This window comes from Dermacentor albipictus, chromosome 7 (genome assembly GCF_038994185.2).
Source record: "Dermacentor albipictus isolate Rhodes 1998 colony chromosome 7, USDA_Dalb.pri_finalv2, whole genome shotgun sequence".
In the NCBI taxonomy this organism is placed as follows: domain Eukaryota; kingdom Metazoa; phylum Arthropoda; class Arachnida; order Ixodida; family Ixodidae; genus Dermacentor; species Dermacentor albipictus.
Window position 1 is genome coordinate 2,277,507 of NC_091827.1, and position 18,790 is coordinate 2,296,296.

The 18,790-nt window shown below is 43.6% G+C and overlaps 1 protein-coding gene and 1 pseudogene across 7 annotated transcripts in view; both read left to right on the top strand.

The window, feature by feature from the left end:
- Nprl2 (Nitrogen permease regulator-like 2) overlaps positions 1-18,790 on the top strand; it is a 44,379-nt gene that overhangs the window by 4,793 nt on the left and 20,796 nt on the right. For 4 of the 7 annotated variants that reach the window (XM_070521493.1, XM_070521496.1, XM_070521490.1 and 1 more), the window contains exons 5-6: positions 8,410-8,546; positions 11,657-11,677. In XM_070521493.1, the coding sequence (XP_070377594.1) occupies positions 8,410-8,546; positions 11,657-11,677 (158 nt within the window). The remainder of the gene's footprint in view (positions 1-8,409; positions 8,547-11,656; positions 11,678-18,790) is intronic. The other 3 variants (XM_070521494.1, XM_070521497.1, XM_070521491.1) reach the window with 1 other exon arrangement.
- LOC139048189 (U2 spliceosomal RNA) lies at positions 6,809-6,986 on the top strand (annotated as a pseudogene).

An 18,790-nucleotide genomic window follows, 5' to 3' on the forward strand; every position in this document is an offset into this window, starting at 1 on the left:
TAATGGAAGAGAGAATAGTCTAGAGGAATTCGAAAACCCACAGGTAACGCCGGAAGAAGTAAAGAAAGCCTTGGGAGCTATGCAAAGGGGGAAGGCAGCTGGGGAGGATCAGGTAACAACAGATTTGTTGAAGGATGGTGGGCAGATGGTTCTAGAGAAACTGGCCACCCTGTATACGCAATGCCTCACGACTTCGAGCGTACCGGAATCTTGTAAAAACGCTAACCTAATCCTAATCCATAAGAAAGGGGATGCCAAAGACTTGAAAAATTATGGACCGATCAGCTTACTGTCCGTTGCCTACAAAGTATTTACTAAGGTAATCCCAAATAGAATCAGGAACACCTTAGACTTCTGTCAACCAAAGCACCAGGCAGGATTCCGTAAAGGCTACTCAACAACAGACCATATTCACACTATCAATCAGGTGATAGAGAAATGTGTGGAATATAATCAACACTTACGTATACCTTTCATTGATTACGAGAAAGCGTTTGATTCAGTTGAAACGTCAGCAGTCATGGAGGCATTACGGAATCAGGGTGTAGACGAGCCGTATGTAAAAATGCTGAAAGATATATATAGCGGCTCCACAGCCACTGTAGTCCTCCATATAGAAAGCAACAAAATCCCAATAAAGAAAGGAGTCAGGCAGGGAGATACGATCTCTCCAATGCTATTTGCAGTGTGTTTACAGGAGGTATTCAGTGACTTGGATTGGGAAGGATTGGGGATAAGAGTTAATGGAGAATACCTTAGTAACTTGCGATTCGCTGATGATATTGCCTTGCTTAGTAACTCAGGGGACCAATTGCAATGCATGCTCACTGATCTGGAGAGGCAAAGCAGAAGGGTGGGTCTAAAAATTAATCTGCAGAAAACTAAAGTAATGCTTAACAGTCTCGGAAGAGAACGGCAGTTTACGACAGGTAGCGAGGCACTGGAAGTGGTAAGAGAATACATCTACTTAGGACAGGTAGTGACTGCGCATCCGGATCATGAGACTGAAATAATCAGAAGAATAAGAATGGGCTGGGGTGCGTTTGGCAGGCATTCTCAGATCATGAACAGCAGGTTGCCGTTATCCCTCAAGAGAAAAGTGTATAACAGGTGTGTCTTACCAGTGCTCACATACGCGGCAGAAACCTGGAGGCTTACGAAAAGGGTTCTACTTAAATTGAGGACGACGCAACGGGCTATGGAAAGAAGAATGATGGGTGTAACGTTAAGGGATAAGAAAAGAGCAGATTGGGTTAGGGAACAAACATGAGTTGATGACATCTTAGTTGAAATCAAGAAAAACAAATGGGCATGGGCAGGACATGTATGTAATGAGGAGGGAAGATAACCAATGGTCATTAAGGGTTACGGACTGGATTCCAAGTGAAGGGAAGCGTAGCAGGGGTGGCAGCATGTTAGCTGGGCGGATGAGATTAAGAAGTTTGCAGGGACAACATGGCCACAATTAGTACATGACAGGGATAGTTGGAGAAGTATGGGAGAGGCATTTGCCCTACAGTGGGTGTAACCAGGCTTGTCTCCAGCCTGCTTCTTGCCTACCTTGGCATTGAAGGCGCCCATCAGTACAGTGTATTTAGTTTTGACTTTACCCATCGCCGATTCGACGTCTTCATAGAAGCTCTCGACTTTTTGGTCATCATGACTGGATGTAGGGGCGTACACCTGCACGACCTTGAATTTGTACCTATTAAGTTACACAACAAGACCTGCCACCCTCTCGTTAACGCTATAGAATTCCTTTATGTTACTAGCTATATTCTTATTAATCAGGAATCCGACTCCTAGTTCTCGTCTGTCCGCTAAGCCCCGGTAGCACAAGACGTGCCCGCTTTTTAGCACTGTATATGCTTCATTTACCTTCCCAACTTCACTGAGCCCTATTATATCCTATTTACTGCCCTCTAATTCCTCCAAAAGCACTGCTAGACTCGCCTCACTAGATAACGTTCTAGTGTTGAACGTTGCCAAGTTCAGATTCTAACGGTGGCCTGTCCGGAACCAGGGATTCTTATCACCCTCTGCTGCGTCGCAGGTCTGACCGCCGCCATGGTCAGTTGCTTCGCAGCTGCTCGGAACTGAGGGCCGGGGTTTGATAGGATATAAGCAAGCCCAATTAATGCTCGCGGATCTATGGAAAATACAATTTATGTTTTCATGTTGAAAAAGAAGTATGTTTGTGTATTCAAACAAGGCAAAAAAGTTGCAAGCCGATATACACTCCAATTGAGTAACAGAGGTGAGCAAGGGAAGCCTCGACCTGGAGTGAACGTTGCAAGAAGCAAACATAACTGTGGCGGCCGTGACGAAGGCAAGTTCCCATGCTGAGGCTTCCCTTGCTCATCCACTGCTGATTGGCTGCTGATGGTTAGTCCACACTTACTCAGAGTTTATTTCAAAAACTTTTTGGGAACACTGTGCACAGGTTTGTCGTCTGCTGTTTAAGAGAAAGAAAAATTGTTTTCAGTGATTTGTCTGTTGAAAAGTGTGGAGGAGGTCGGTTGTGTGAACTTACCTTTTCTAGCTATCTCTTATGGTACAGGGCTAGCCTAGTTATTGATTTTATGCAAGCTGTATATGAACCATTTGTAATTACAAGTGTAAACTAATGCACGTATCCAGATATAATTCTAATCCTAGCACTTACGATCTTAACAACGCTCCCTTGGATTTTTTCATATCATATAAATATCTTGGAGCACACATTACAAATAACTTAGATTGGACCATTAATATAGAGTATGTCATTAACCATGCTAATCAAATGCTCGTGTACTTAGGGTGCAACTTCCCCAAACCATCATCTACTTCAAAACTACAGCTTTACAAGACTAGTACGCTCAAAACGTGAACGTGCATCTGCAATATGCGATCCCAGTTGTGTTAATCTTATTACTCCACTTGAACTAGTACAAAATAACTCTACTCATTTTATTCTTTCTATATATAACCGTAGTGCAAGTGTAACCTCAATGAAAACTAACCTAGCACTCAGTCCACTAGCTAACCACTGCAACATTGCCCACCTTTCACTAATATATTATATATTCCATCACACTACACTTCACGATGACTACATACTCGGTACATTTCAAACTGCGTCGATCATCGCAGTAAGGTAGGAATTGATTCATGTTACACTGTTACATTACAACAGCCAGTGGGGTAGTGACTCTTCTAGCCTCCCCTAGTCCACTTCGACGAATCACTTTGTGAAGCTGACAATGCGTCCCCCGCGGACAGACTACCGGTGCCTGCAAGGCAAGACAAGTTTGGCGAGCCGAGTATTGTTAGCTGGTTCCCTGTCACCTTCATGGACCAATGGGAGCAAGAAAACTCCCAGAAAAGGATGTTCTACGGCATTTCCTCACGGACTCCAGTAATCACCACGGTCGTTTGACAAATGCCCCTGCTAAATGCGGGGCTCATCCCAGGAAACAAGACGCACCAGCCTGAGTCAAGCGTGACAACACCTGTCTACGAAGCCCCCCTCCTTTCTGTGTGTTCAGTGAAACGAAGGTGCAGGAGTGAGTGTGTGAACCTTCGCCTGCATCACAGGTCCTTCAACAACTTTGGACGCTTACGCAGCTTGGACGCTTACGCAGGAAGTCTTACGCAGCCGTTTTTGGCTCCGCTGTGTGCTTCACTTCAGTCAAGCTAGACTGATGAGATGTAGCGTTCTCCACTCTTCATGTAGATATTGTAAATAAACCCAGTACTCCTTGCTCTCAATGAGAACACATTCCTCCCTTCAACAACGTCCTTAGCATGGATGAGTCGGATGATGGCATGGGCCAGTTACACCTTTTTACATGGCCAACCCCAACTCTTACAACACAGTCTTCCTCTCAATCTTTCATCCCCCGTACATCTCAGGAATGGAGCCACATTCCTTCAAGTCGCGTAGCCATCACCGATAACAAACTTTTTGCAAAACATTAGCAAACATTGTACAATCAGGAAAATTATTATAGTATTACCATAACTCACTGCACTTGTTTGTGTGCTTTACTCTACTACTTTGTAACCCCTCCCCTCTTTAATGCCATATGGCCCCGAGGCTATTTTAAATTTAAGAAATAAAATAATAAAATCAAGAGTGACGGCCAGAGTTACAGTCAACATGAAGTTATCATTTTCACTTTTGATCATTTTAAAATTCCTTGCATTTTCATGTAACAAATTCATATTGTTGTGAGGGAGCATGTGATACCTGGTAGTAATGCCCATCAAGCTGATTTGCAAAGAGCAGATGACAGAGTTTGTGCATTAGCAAGTAGGAGCTTGCTACATTGTTTCTGTTCTGGTCAAGTTTGCGATTCATGTATGACCAAGAATAGTGCACAATACGCTCCATGACAGGAAAGCACACACACAACATTGTTTTGCATGCACATTTCTTTAAATGGTGCCTTTGTGTGGGCTGTGCCTAGTCAAGCCTTGATTAGATGACAATTGTTTCTGCCGGATACTAGTAATGAACAAATTTTCAAGTGCATTTACTATAACTATCACTGGAAGTACAGTGAAATCTCGGTACAACGAACTTCAGGGGACCGCGGGAAAATGTTCGTTATTTTGAAAGGTCGTTATAGTGAAAGCCCAAAAATTAGCCATAACAATAGCATTTCAGTAACGCAAGCGTCCTACCTTTGAAACGGTACCTCCTTGAACTCGTTTCTCATACAATGCACACGTGATCGTCAGACAAGGCACATTTATTTGAAATAGTCCGTGATCGTCTTCTGACGGGTGCAGCACAGACTCTGCAGCACGAACGATTCCAGACCGTCCGCATTCTTATGCACGCCTTCGGTCGCTGTGCCGCTTTTGGCTATAAATATGCGGAGTTTTCGCAAGCAGTCCAACGCATCTGTGGCCGACACGGACTCGTCGCGGTCTTCGGGTGCTGCCGTAACGTGCAGCAAGATTCTTGCTGGTGCTTAAAGATTTTCTCCTTATCTTTGAGAATCGTGGCGATCGTCGACCGCGCCACTCCACGTTCTTTAGCCACGACGGATTGTTTCTTCCCGTCTTCTATCTCGCGAAGAATCTCTACTCTCTCGCTCAAAGAAAACTGCTTTCGCTTCTTCGCCGTAGTTAAGAGTTGTTGAGCTCATGGCAACGCGAACGCCGGCACGCACTTCTAACACAATAATATAACCAGAAGAAAAACAAGATGGACAGGCCTGATACGGGTGACAGCACGCGAACAACCGAGAAAACAAGCAAGAAAAACGTGATGCGTCGTCACCTCCGCAACAGGAAAAAAAAAAAAAAGGCCCACTTCAGCATTAATTACTACTTTTTTTTTTCTTCTGCTGCACCGTCTCAGGTTTTACGAGCCCATGCTCCCCGCCTTTCCACTCACAAAACCTGGTGCGTCGTTGCCTCCACAACGGAGAAGGAAAAAAAAAAAGTCTCCGCCCGCATCTTTCTCCTTCCGCGCCATCTCAGGTTTTTGTGGGAAGCAAGTTGCAAGGCGGCCCGCTCTTCGCGCTGCGTCGTCTGCTAGCTTGGAGCTCCGACTGCCGTGACGGATACACTGAAATCTAAGAATCCTCGCATTTCGGGATATGAGTTCGTAGTACTGAGGTGTTGTTAAGATGACACGGAAATTAAATAACGATCGTTATTCTGAAATGTTCGTTATTCTGAAGTTCGTAGTAGTGAAATATTTTTACATTGAAACTATAAGCAGTCGGCACGGGATTTCATAAAAGTTCGTTAATCTGAAATGTTCGTTAATGTGGTGTTCGTTGTAACGGGGTTTGACTGTACATACATTTGCCGCTAACGCACAGTAGTGTATCATTTATGCAGAAACAGCCAAAGAGATTTATTATTTATGCCGTATTCCAGGTTAGGAATATTAGCAATGTGGCAAAATAACAGGAGCCTCGTTTGAACTGCCTTTGAAGAGCAATATTCTTACAATAAATATTATTTCTGCTTGTAAGCAATGACTACACGAATCTATTTTATCCGCCTTGCCCACAAAGCAATTCAAAGTTGAAAATGTGAAGCAGTGCTTTTTTTACTCAACGGTGCACACACCCAGAGGCTCCAAGGTTAATCCGCTTTCGTGGGTAGCCTCCAAACAGACTGTGCTTGGTTCCAGAGATGAATTTTCGTGCTAGCTAGCACATTTTTTTTTCAAGCAACACGTCATATGCGGCCAGACATGGCAGATAACTAATGATGGAAGCCGTGCAGCTGTTATACCAGTGAAACTTCACAGCTGCTAACATTCACCGTCTTGAAACACATTTGCTTGGTGGCGGCTATCGAATGTTGGATGCATAAACTGGCTCAGATATTATTACTGTTATCTCATTAAAATCAACCTGTGTCATGGCGCTCAAACGAAACAACCACCTCGTTCACAAATATTACCACCGTACAATTTGAATCAGTAAATGTCCTTGTCTGCAATTGATACCAATGAGCTGCTGCTTATCAAATGTCAGTGAGGCCTTAAAATTTTTATTCAAGTAATAAAGCACATACTTTAATATCTGTTAATAAAAAATTCATGAGCCATTCCACTCTGTGAAGGTGAATGACCAGCAAAGCTGTTTAGCATACGACACAGAGGTGACACAGAATTTTGAACGTAGGTACGGACTCATTTACAGTGATTTTTATATACATTTGCTGGACGGAACCGCTTCCCCAATGAGCCAGAGACACGCATGTCGTCTCAAAGGGACTGCCACCACGGGAGAGCGGAAAGGAGATGCACAAGCGCTTGGAATGCCGACACAGAGAGGGTGGTGCAAATGTAGACATGGCCGATTCAGGTCAAAGTGTAGTATCTGTGCTTATCAGCTTAATATCTGATATGGGTTGTATTTGGACCAAAGGTAATAAACATTTTTGCAAGTTGGTGGAGTGCTTGAAGCTTGCTTCACCTGAGCCACGGCTCAGCCTGGTATTGCACTATCTTCGGGATCGGCCCACAGTCTACATTTGGTCCACGTGCATCGATCCGCTAAAAACTAGCTATTTACAGCTTTGCTGTAAAACAATGAACTCCTTATTTACAAAAAATGACGAGGTAACTGTGTTTGTGAGTTATTATGTGTACATTTATAGATAAAATATTTAGCCACGTTAAGCGCCGCCTAGCAGAAAAGTATACAAATTAAATTATGTGACCACATTACAATAGCTCCACTTACACACCTCATGCTGAAATATGCTGTGGTTGGTTTTTCGCCTTCTGTGGTGAACGCTGGAACTTAAGTGCGTACGGGGCTTGTGCAAAGTTCGTTGTCATCTATGCAACACGATGTGCTTGCTTCTCGGTGGCTAATCGGCCCGATTATGCAATACGTGCTGCTTTTTTTGCCGTTCCCTCTGTCCGGTGTCGTGTTATTATTTAGATTGGTCCTATCGACCTGGACAAACCTTGTACTGACAGAGGCGACCCTGGCTTGCGTGGCGCCGTTCTGTGAATTGCTGTGTGCACTATCCCCGCCTGCATAATCCTGGCCTCCGGCCAACTTCGGAGAGCGCTCGCAGCGACAGTTCGCTACCACGTCAGCTGGGGGTGGCGGCCCATCCGTGGTGTGCTCCGGCGCTCCTTTTGTGCTGAAAACAGTGAAACGCTCGCTTGGGTGTCATCAAGCACTAAGGGCTGCGCGATGTACACGACATGTGGTACTCCGCGGGTCTCTACGCCAAATATATCGATTTGAAAAAATCTAATTGTAGATCACAATTTGCAAATCGAATTATTCAGATGTTCACAATTCGATTCTGGAATATTTAATATTCGCAAGCCCCCCTCCCTTCCCCGAAAAAGTTTCCTTCTCAAATTTACCTTTCCAACAATGTTTTTGCATTGTCATGCTTTATATGATCATCAGAACCATACTTCATGCCCCCCCCCAAAAAAACGGGTATTTTCTGCAATTTCTTCTTTTCATTTGTTACCATCCTTAAAGGGTTATAACCTGACAATCTGGATGCTTACAAAACAATATATCAGCCTATGGCTGTTGTCATCGTACCCCACAACTTAATCTGACCTGTGCAGACACAATGTTAGCACTGTTTCATTTGGTCATTGGATTGCATAGTTTTGCGTAGGTTCCAGCATTCATAACTTTACTCATGTCAGTGTTGCCTCAGTTTGGCACAGTATTGTTTGTTAATACTCAACTCAGGGCAGCTGCATCATTGTCATCGCAGCACAGTGGGAGACTGCATTTCCAGACCCTTTAAAGCTGATTGATAACTTGTCCATGCTTATTGGACCATGGGCAGCTCTGCGAATGTAGTAGTGTAATTTTAACAAAGTGAGGATATAGTGTATGACAAGAAAGTAGTCTCTTTTTGGTCTCAGCATTGTGGTGTGCTGTGGCGTGCCTTGCTTTTTTTCAGATGAGTCTACCACAATTTACCTCAAAGTGACAACAGTGCACGAAGCGCCTCGGTTGGTGTCGGACCATGACGTACCAATTTTTACAGCCAGTCGCCCTGCATGCACGCCATCTCAGTGGGACCTCACCACGCAACAAGTAAATCAAGCTAGCTTGGGTGCATCACCTGTCTGTTACATAGAATTGCTAGCTTGGGTGACATGTTGAATGTCAGTGAGCTTTTAGCATTGCCGGGAAGTAAAAATGAAATTGTGTACACAGTGTATTGGTAGGAAAGGGACTGCCCAGCATAAAGCCACAGGTTTGTTTCGCATTTTGACAAGGGTGAAGTACAAAAATGCTCATGTATGTTCAGTGCTTATAAGTAAAAAGCAGCCCGGCTCCCCCCCTCACTAAGTAAACTGTAGTACTGTAGCACGCATTCGACAAGCACTTGAGGTGATTTTATTACCAGTAGTGCCTTGTGTGGGGCAATTCTAAGTTTCCAATTGTTTTATTTCATTATGATATTCGGTTGATGTGGCATGAGCAAAAGCAGGTATTGTCGTACTGCTGCATGGGTTACTCCTAGGCACTGCACATGATGGACAAGACTAAATAAAATTCCAGAGGCCTTGCATTTGAACGCATATGCAACGGAAAAACTTCCACTTGTAAACAAGCGCTACTCCATCCGTACTGTGCAGCTTTCCTAGCTCACCCATATTTTGAGGAATACTTATTGTGCAACGTACTCCACAAAAAGTGCTTTCGGTGCTTTGCAGCAACAATCACACAAAACAAAACACCCTACACATAAATTTGCCAACCGCAACGCATAGTACATGCGTCCACTCGCGACAGTCAAACTTGACACCCCAAGGTCCTTCAAATTGTGTGGTGTGAAAGCCATTAGGCGTAAGGCAACCCAATTCTTGCATTGTTACATTCTTCAGACTTAGTAACAGGGCACCAGGCAAGAGAAACTTCAGTAGTGACACCAGTGGCAGCGGTATTAGGCGAAAGATGCCGCACGCATTGTTATCCACAGCACACTCTACGCAACGAAAAACAAAAAGCCAAGAAAACAAGAGGCACGGCAGGTAGTGTGCGAGCACTGGCACAATAGGCGAGGCATTGACTCGCAAAGGCTCATGGGATGAGTCATCTGCTTGGAGCTTGTGGTTCGACAAATGACAGCTCTAGCACACAATTCTCCATTCACAAAGCAGGTGCGCTTGCTCTCTGTGCACCTTCCCCACAAGGGTTTGCTCACCCTGCTGATTTCTAGAGCCTACGATGGTTGTATCGATGACAGACCTTGAAAGCTGAGCTTAGGCCAGCATTTCAAATATTTCTGTATAATTGAATCACCTGGACATGTGTGGTAACTATGCGTGCTTTAAGTTTAGTGTTTATCATGGATGACGAGTCCTGATTTCCTGTTCTCGCGTCGCTTCTGTTTGTGTCAACGACGAGAGAGGTTTTTACCATTTCAGTCGTGAATATCATTTTCGTGCTAGAGCCCATTGTATACACCAATGTGCTTATCTGTCATAACCATTGAAAAATGGCGTTGCACAAGTGTGCACAGCTGCTAAGAACCTTCGCTTTGCTGAAGAGAAATACCTACCATACATATAGCTTTTTAAACCTCTACATCATTTTACAGCGAACCTTTATACATTTTGTGACATTTACATATAGATCACACATGTGCTGTTCTGTAATATAACTTGCTGCCCACGTTACTGACATTTCCTGGAACAAACATGATAACAAAACGTTAAACCATGCAGTCAGCGTGGTGTAACAATGCTTTAACATAGTATCTCTTGCTGCAACTTTACCGAAGCATTTGTTATAAAAGTCTCCAATGCTTTAAAAATTGCAGTAAGCCCCTAGTGTTTGAGAGACTTTGTGATATCTGTGCGAGATATGGAAGGTAAGGCCTGCTAGAAGTGTTCACCGAGTGCAGTTGGCCTTCCCTGCATGCTTGATTCGGTCTTAATATACTTTCGATGTCTCTCTATATAAAAAGAAAGCATTGCAGCTTGGCGAACATTAGGCTAGTGTTTCTCACCCCGTGCACCTTTCACAAGATGTGCAAGAAAAATGACAGTCTACATCTTTTAAACCCTCCCAGTACACCTAGCTCATCTCGCATCAAACACCAAATGAAAGTCACAATACCATGCAAGGTGCTCACCTAATGGCGTTCCAAGGCATACATGCCCAGAAAAACCTTGGATTGGAACTGCCTGCCTGCATATAGTGCCTCCACTACTAAACCATGCTTGTTTGAATCAGCCTAGTGAAACTGAGATGAAGTAAGTAAAAAATAAAAGTCACTGACATGGACAGAATTGACGTGAGAACAAGAAAGTGCAACTCATCATTCAAAATAAGCACGAAACTGACAGCTTGCATAGCAAATTCACATGCTAGATCTATTCGGCTAAAAAAAACTTATTTTAGGTGACTGCCTATGCTCAGATCTTGTGGTCGGTCATCGATGCGACCACCACAGGCTCTAGAAATCATCAGTCCGAGCAATACCTGGCGACGAAGGTGCACAGAGGGCAAGCGCGACTGACCCTGTGTACAGAAAATCGTGCGTATGATCCGTCATCTGCTGAACCAGAAGTGCCGAGCATATGATGCGTCCTTTGGGTCTTGTTTCTGTGGTGACGGCACCAGTTGGGTGCGAGTGCATCCACGTGACTCCGCTCCACCAACAGGGAGGTGAAGGCCTGCCTTCGCTCGCTAGCTCGGGTGGCAAGGCGAAAGTATGGTGCTGCCTTTAGTTTTATTCAGGGGGCCTAATAGAGTCGACCAGCGATTCAGTCACTTTGGCTGCAGTTTGGGATCTCCCACTTTCTCATAGCATAAAATATTGCTGCTCGACTCACAAACTGAGTTATCCTAATCACTCCTTTGTCTCACAATAATTCCCAGTTTATAAAAAGTTGGAGCAGAATGCGTAATAGATAATTGTACGACTTAGGCCTGCTTTGCAAATGGCCAGCAGTGATGTCATGCCTGGTGGCGTTGAAGCATCTCTTTGTGATTGTGTGTGGTGTACTGCTGGTGTGATGTCTGGCTTTCTAAAAAAGATTCATTTTTATGCGTTGTCCCTTACATGTGCTGGTGTGTATGGCGTGATGGCTGCTTATTAATGCAGAGTTGTGTGTGCTCTCTTTTTCCTTCCCATGCTGCTGCCCGCCTTCTTAATTTAAAAAAAAAAAATTTCTTTAATGGACCATCAGTGGGATATCACAGCAATGCAGGTAAGGCATTGGCATGTCACATATGGCTTTGTTCTTGCCCCTTGTTGACCATAACAACCCACTTTAACGTGCTAATACATCACCCACATTTAACCTTTTGCATGTACAATACTGCTCTTGCCAGAGAAATGTGGCTTGCTAACATGGGTGTCTGGTGAACGCAGAATTTGCTAAAGTGCTGTTGCAGCATCGTAACTGTGTGATGTGCTGTGCTGTCAGGGCTTGTCACGCGCAAGTACATGTGTTGTCTAAAGTTGGTCAGGGCAAACGTGCAATGTAGCTGCATTACCACTCGAACACGGGAGCCTTAACAAGACTGGCGTGCAATTTTCTTCTTTTTTTTTTCAATTCTGTTTCGCAGGGAACCTAAGACCAAGTTAAACCCATGGCATTAGCACCATATGTCCATTGCCCACATTAATCAACCAGTAACCATTCGGATGTCATAAAGCTTAAGGTGTTGCTTGCTAGATTTGTTTGTGATTTTGTTATTGTGAGTGGTATTCAGTGGTGTGTGCCTCCTTCAGTTGCTACATCATATAACAAAGTAACTGCCTCGTATGCGGGAGGTGCTGGGTTCAAATCCTGGTGCTGCCAGAAATCCACTGTCTTTTTCTAATGGTAAAGATGTCCCCTGAGCCCCCGAGGCACCTGTCCTTTTGGTGTGTTTATATAGACTAAGAACAGTGTGTGTTTGTTCAATTGTAGTACTATTCCACAGCTGCTGAGGGCAAAGATGTCCCACCCAATGTTTGCAATGACATCGCCCGTTAGCAAAGAAGGAAGCGAGAGAGTGGGTGTGTGAAGAAACAGATTTTATTTACCGAGTTGTTTTACAGGCACGCCACTGTAATGTGTGAGTGTACTTATATAATTTAATTAGCTTATAACGCCGACGAGCTGAGCTGGGCTGCTGCATGGAAAACTTTAATAAGAGACAGAGTAGTGAGTTCATGGTATTTCTATGGTCAGAAGCGTGAGGCTGAAGGGGAGGTAAATTTGCAATTAAGGTGTGCTGCTTTTGTGGCAGGTTGGCAAACAAGCAGCTTAGTCATACACAGACAGAAACATAGTTGCAGCAACACTGAAGCAGTGCAGCATCCATCTGCTTCTTCCTTTGTTCTACCTCACAGCCTTTTTTCTTTTGAAATGTTCTTTCAGAAACAGGAATATATAAGGTACAACACCTCAGGCTACTCGCTCTAATTAATTGCTTTCGTGTTGAAAATTTTTGTTACTGCTGTCTTAAGTGACAACATTGCACAATTGCTGGAACATTAGCAAACAGCAGTCAATGTTGTGAGCAGACATATAGCGTATCGTTCACCACGTAGAAGAGCAGACATATAGCGTATCATTCACCACGTAGAAATAACTCCTGAGATAAGGTAGAACTGACCGAACTGTCAAACCTGACAAAAGAGAAGAAAATAAGTGATATCTGAAATAACAGCATCAAGAAGATTGAGAAAGCAGTAAAAAAATATGGCAGCATGAAATTAGAAGGAAACTTGACATTATAAAGAACAAGATGTACTCAAAAAGATAAGCAGAACAATGTCATTGGCGATTTCGACGATATAGTAAATGCAGCACATGTGTCATATGCAGAACTGTACGATAGCCAGAGTAGTCATGTAACGGTGACGACATCGTAACAAAAAAAAAAAAGGAAGCAGGAGTAGTTCCCTGTGGGACTAGCATTGAGGTTTGCTAGACATTTTCAGGGGAAATGTGGCGGGAGAATTGGTATAACAGTCAGTTTGATCATATACTCGAAAGGCTTGAAACCTTTAATTTGCGATGCCTCTAGACTTGAAGTATACAAGAGAGCTGAAAGAATGCCAGTGTTGTACTAATCCATAAGAGGAAGGACACTACGAAGAATTTAAGGCCCATTAGCTTGCCTTCAGTGATGTGTAAAATATACACCAACGTAATTTCCAATAGAATCAGGGAGACACTCCGCTTCAGGTCAACCCAAAGAACAGGCCGACTTCAGGAAGGGGTATCAACAATGGATCACATCTATGCCATCATTCAGGTAATTGAGAAATCTGCAGAGTACAATCATTCTCTCTGTATGGCTTTCATAGATTATGAAGAGGCATTTGGTTCAGTGGAGATACCAGTAGTTATGAAGGCATTGTGTAGTCAAAGAGTACAGGAAGCATATGGTGATATCTTGGCAAGTATATATAAATAGTATTCAGCAGCTGTTTTAATTCTTCATGGGAAGTGAAAAAATGCCAGTAAAGAAAGGAGCCAGGCAAGGAGACACAATTTCTACAATGCTATTCAATTCACACTTAGAAGATTTATTAGACTGGGGAGGATTAGGAGCAAGCATCAATGGAGAGCACCTCAACAACTTGTTTGCAGATTACTTTTTTCTGTTCAGCAGTGATGGAGATTACTCGCAACAAATGAGTGAAGTCCTTGGCTAACAAAGTGCAAGAGTAGGTCTGAAGACTAATGGGCAGAATATCAACGTAATCAGCACCTGTGGAGCATTTTTCTCATTCTGTGTGTCAACGTTTTTATGCTGTTTCCACCTATTTATAGATCATGCTTAACCAACTAGCCCATCGTTGCACAATGCATCATCGTAATGTTCAATAGCGGCAAGTGCACAAGAATTTGGGATTGGCTGTCAACCCCTAGAGTCTGTTTAATAGTTGGCTTATCTAGGCCAGTTATTCACAGTGTACCCTAATTATGAGAATATGACAGGCACTACCCAGATACAACCAGCAGTATGTTGGGCAAAAACTTGGATAGTTGACAAAGAAATCTGAGAGGAAATGGAGTTGGGCAGACTAAGAGCTATAATTGAATTGGTGCCAAGGGAAGGGAAAAAGCGCAGTTGGGCACAGCAGATAAATTGGTGGTGTGATGAAAGTAGGGAAAGTTACAGCTGGCATAAGACTGGACTAATTAGAGATCACTGGGAGGGGCCTTTGTCCCATTATGTTGATGATGGTGATGACATGCTTTAGGCCTTAGCATAGTAAGCTGTTGGGCTAGTTCGGGTGACACGATTTTTGCAAAGGGGAGCGCAGAAGCGCTGTGGAAGAAACGACAGCTGGACAGAATAGACACTCACTTGCAACTACAAATATTTTCAGAAACAAAGCAGCAGGAACATGTGCTGCCATCCAGAATTGTGAAAAGAAAAAAAAATATTTACAATGTTTTTGAATATAATATATTGCCTAGCAAAGGGGCATACACCACTACATCAATAATAACAGCTTGTGTTTGTGATAGCAACAACAGCATTTGCAAGTGGACTGATAGAAAACACCCCAGAAAAACCTTCAGGGGGAGGGGGGCCCAGAAACTTCAGGCAAGTGCGAGGGACTTAAATTCCTTGTCCATCAGATACACTGATGGGGCACTAATACAAACAGCGTGAGCGTGAATCTGACCAACCTCGACGATTTCCCTTTCGAGTCTGCTTTTGCGTCTGCATCTGCTTGTAATCTCGGTTTTATAGAAAAGGGGTTTACAGCCACAATCCCTGCAGTGTGCAGGAGGGTGTGCGGCATTGCTCAGGGCCTCTAAAGATGAAGAATGCTCTCTTAGCCTGTCATTTAGACAGTGGTCCGCATCTGCCCAACGTAAGCTTTCCCACAGTTCCGTGGTATCTTATATACCACTTCGGTGGCACAAGGGGTTTCGTGTGTTTCTTTTCACAGGCCTTGTTCTTCTTTTGGCCGTTTGCAAGGGTGCACAACCGAGAAAGCTTAAGAGGAGCTGTGAAGACGAGGTCAACACCATGTTTCTGTCTAACCCTTTTTAGGTTGTGTGAAATGTGGATATATGGCATCACGACTAACTTATTTGGCCTCTGGCGTGGCGTGGTATTGGGTGAAGCCTAAAGCTTCTTTAAAAGCGTTGTACCCACTGCAACTAGCACATTCGAAGGGAATCCCAAGGCTTTCAGACAAGACACTTGTAAGTCAAAACTATGACCAACCCAGTGTAAGAGGAGTCGAAAGGTAGAATGGCCTTCTTAGAGCGCGGCAAATATTCCCAACAGAGGTGTTCGTCACAGTTAAAATAATGTGCTAAATCTAAACACCAGTGTGTGCCATTGTCGGGAAGTTTCATTGTGAAAGATTACGAGAGCAAGCATTGTTTGAAACAAAGCAACACTCACTCAGCTGCTGTAGTGCTAATGGCATTATGTGCAACAGATAAATAGACAAGAAAATCATTCACATATCTATGAACTTTAAGAACAATGTCCTGGTTCAATTTTTGCTGAAGCAAAGAGTGAAATGTGGCTAAGAAAATTTCACACATAATGGGTGCCACACCCGATCGTATACATATGCCCTTTTTCTGTATGTGAATCTTACTGTCAAAGTTAACAATAGTAGAAGTGAAGTAGCAGTCCAAAAGCTCAAGAAACCCCTCTGCAGGGATAAGGCAGTCGTTCTGAAAGAGAACAACGCTGTATGAATCAGTTGCTTCCCGGACAGTTACAAAGAGTCCATCATGCAGTATATAATAAGATAACTCCTCACTGTACACAGACATTGCGAAGTTCGCCCCCAGTACTCCCACCCTAATAGTCTGCACAAGGCAGTCCGAATTCTGGAGCACAAATGGGTCCTTTGGTGCGAGCGCTTTGAGGTGATGCTGAAGACAAACATAGATTTTGCGCTGCCAACTGTCTCTTTCCGTTACTATGCCTCGGAAGGGACACAGTGGCTTGTGGGTTTTTGCGGCAAAGAATATCCTGAGGCCGTCGCCTTTGCAAAACTTTCTGAGCTTTCAAGTGCATCCAGTTTCAATCAAGTCATTCAAAAAAGTTGTTGCCCTGGCTTTGACTTTCGCAGGTATGGCGTCCACTTCTTTGAAGTTTTTTCTTATAGCAGCAGTAGCCTTCCCCTTGAACATGGGCGTCGGGAGAACAACGAAGGCTCCTTCCTCGTCACTAACCATTATGTTGAGGTCATATTTTTAGAAATATGCTGCGGTGCCATGAAGAATGGAAAGGTCTATCGAAGTGCCTGGTGGAGCGCGTTGTAATACATCGCTCCATCAGAGAGACATTGATCCCTTTTGTCACTGAGCGATTTGTCAGCAATCTTATGAACTGCCGCCAGCAAGTATTACTTGGGCACCGATGCTGCCAAGCTAAATACTGGCCCTTTTTCCAGTACTTGTTGCACATTGGCAGTGACTGATGCTCCCCCCTGTAACACGACAGGTACTATGCCCGACTCACATTTGCTCTTTTTCAGTAGTTGAAGCAGTACCCTGCCACATAAAATATCTGTTGCAGCCTTGGCATTTTTTTGGCAAATGTGCAGGAACGCAGCTGCATTGCAGTTTCGACCTTTCAACTCGTGGCACAAAGTCCTGAGCCAACTTTCCAAGAGTCGGGCTTGTTTTTATGTCTCCGACTTCAACATTTTGCAGATACTTTTGCAGTGCCGTTTGGGGAAAATGAGACATCCACCCAAACATAGCCAAGTGCTACAAAGGAAACTTGTTAGGGTTCCTCGAAAGGAAAGCTTTGCAGTTGAAAAAAAATTCGTCCTGCTCCGGGACTCGAACCTGAGACCACTGCCTTTCCGGGGCAGCCACTCTACCATCAGAGCCAACCAGGTGTCCAGCAGATGGCAGGCGAAGTCGAATTTATCAACAACACAGAAGCAAAGGCAAGAGCTTGATGCAACAGTTCAGCGAAAACCCGCAAGGTGGAGAGAAGTAAACTTTGTGACACTGTTAACATAGTTGTAACACGCTTTCCTTCATCACCGCTGTTCATACTTGGCGATTTTAATTTACCAAACATAACATGGAATACCAACCTCCCTTTAATATCCCCACTCTCATCTCAAGCTCGCGACTTTCTAGATGTGTGTTTCATATTCTCACTTGTGCAGATGTGCGCTCAGGCAACTAGAATAACGGCTAACACGGCGAATACACTAGATTTAGTCCGCACTAATCGACCCGACATAGTATCACCTGTAACCTATCTGCCAGGAATTAGCAACCACTTGCTTCTACAGTTTGATATTAAACTAGACCGTCTGAAACCTAACAAGAAGAAAAAAATAATACAAGACTACTACAGATCAAATTATCAGGTCATAACACACTATCTTCTTTTATCGTCGTTTTCCTTGATGCCTTTGAACACCGTAGTGTACAAACTAATTGGAACATTTTCACAGTTATAGTCACCCATCTAACTGAACAGTACATTCCTCAATGCACCATTACAACTCACACAAACTCTCCGTGGTACAATAATCACATTAAGCATTTATCAAATAAAAAGAAGCGCTTCTACCGCATTGCAAAGCTTTCACCCACAATTGAATGCTGGGCATCGTATACTGGAACGTCAAACGCACATGTGCAAGCGCTCAAACACACCAAAAAGCACTTCCATTCACGTTTTCTCTTCAATGCCTACCACCAATGTTAAAAAATTTTGGGGTGTGATTATTCCTTCCGACCTTTCTGCCACCATACTAAGCCATCATTTTCAGAAAATTTCACAGCCTCATCTAACATGCCCTCCATAATTGTTGCCCCATGCGGTGTCAGTAAGCTTATTGATGGACTGTGCATTCTTCCCTCGCTTATCAACTCCCACATCCATCTGTTCGCTGATGATTGCGTCCTTTTCAGAGAAATTGCCAACACTAACGATATCAAATTACTTCAGTCGGACCTTATCACTTTGGGGAACTAACTGGTGCAATGAACGGTTGATGGAGCTAAATATTAATAAATGCAAAGTCATGCGTGTGTCTAGGAAAACATCTACCATACCATCGTACTACATTGACAACATGTCGTTGGAATCAGTTTCTTCATGTAAATATTTTGGTGTTTACATCACTCCTAACCTCAGCTGGTCTCTTCATACTGAGAACATAATTAAAAACACTAATCGCATGCTTGGCTACCTACGTCGCAACTTTTTCAGCGTACCTACTAGTTTGAAACTTTTGTTATATAAAACTTTAATAGTACCCAAACTAGAATACGCGACTCTGGTATGGGACCCTGCTCAATAAAACCTAATCACCGACCTCGAGATGGTTCAGAATAACTCTGTACGTTTTATTCTTGCTA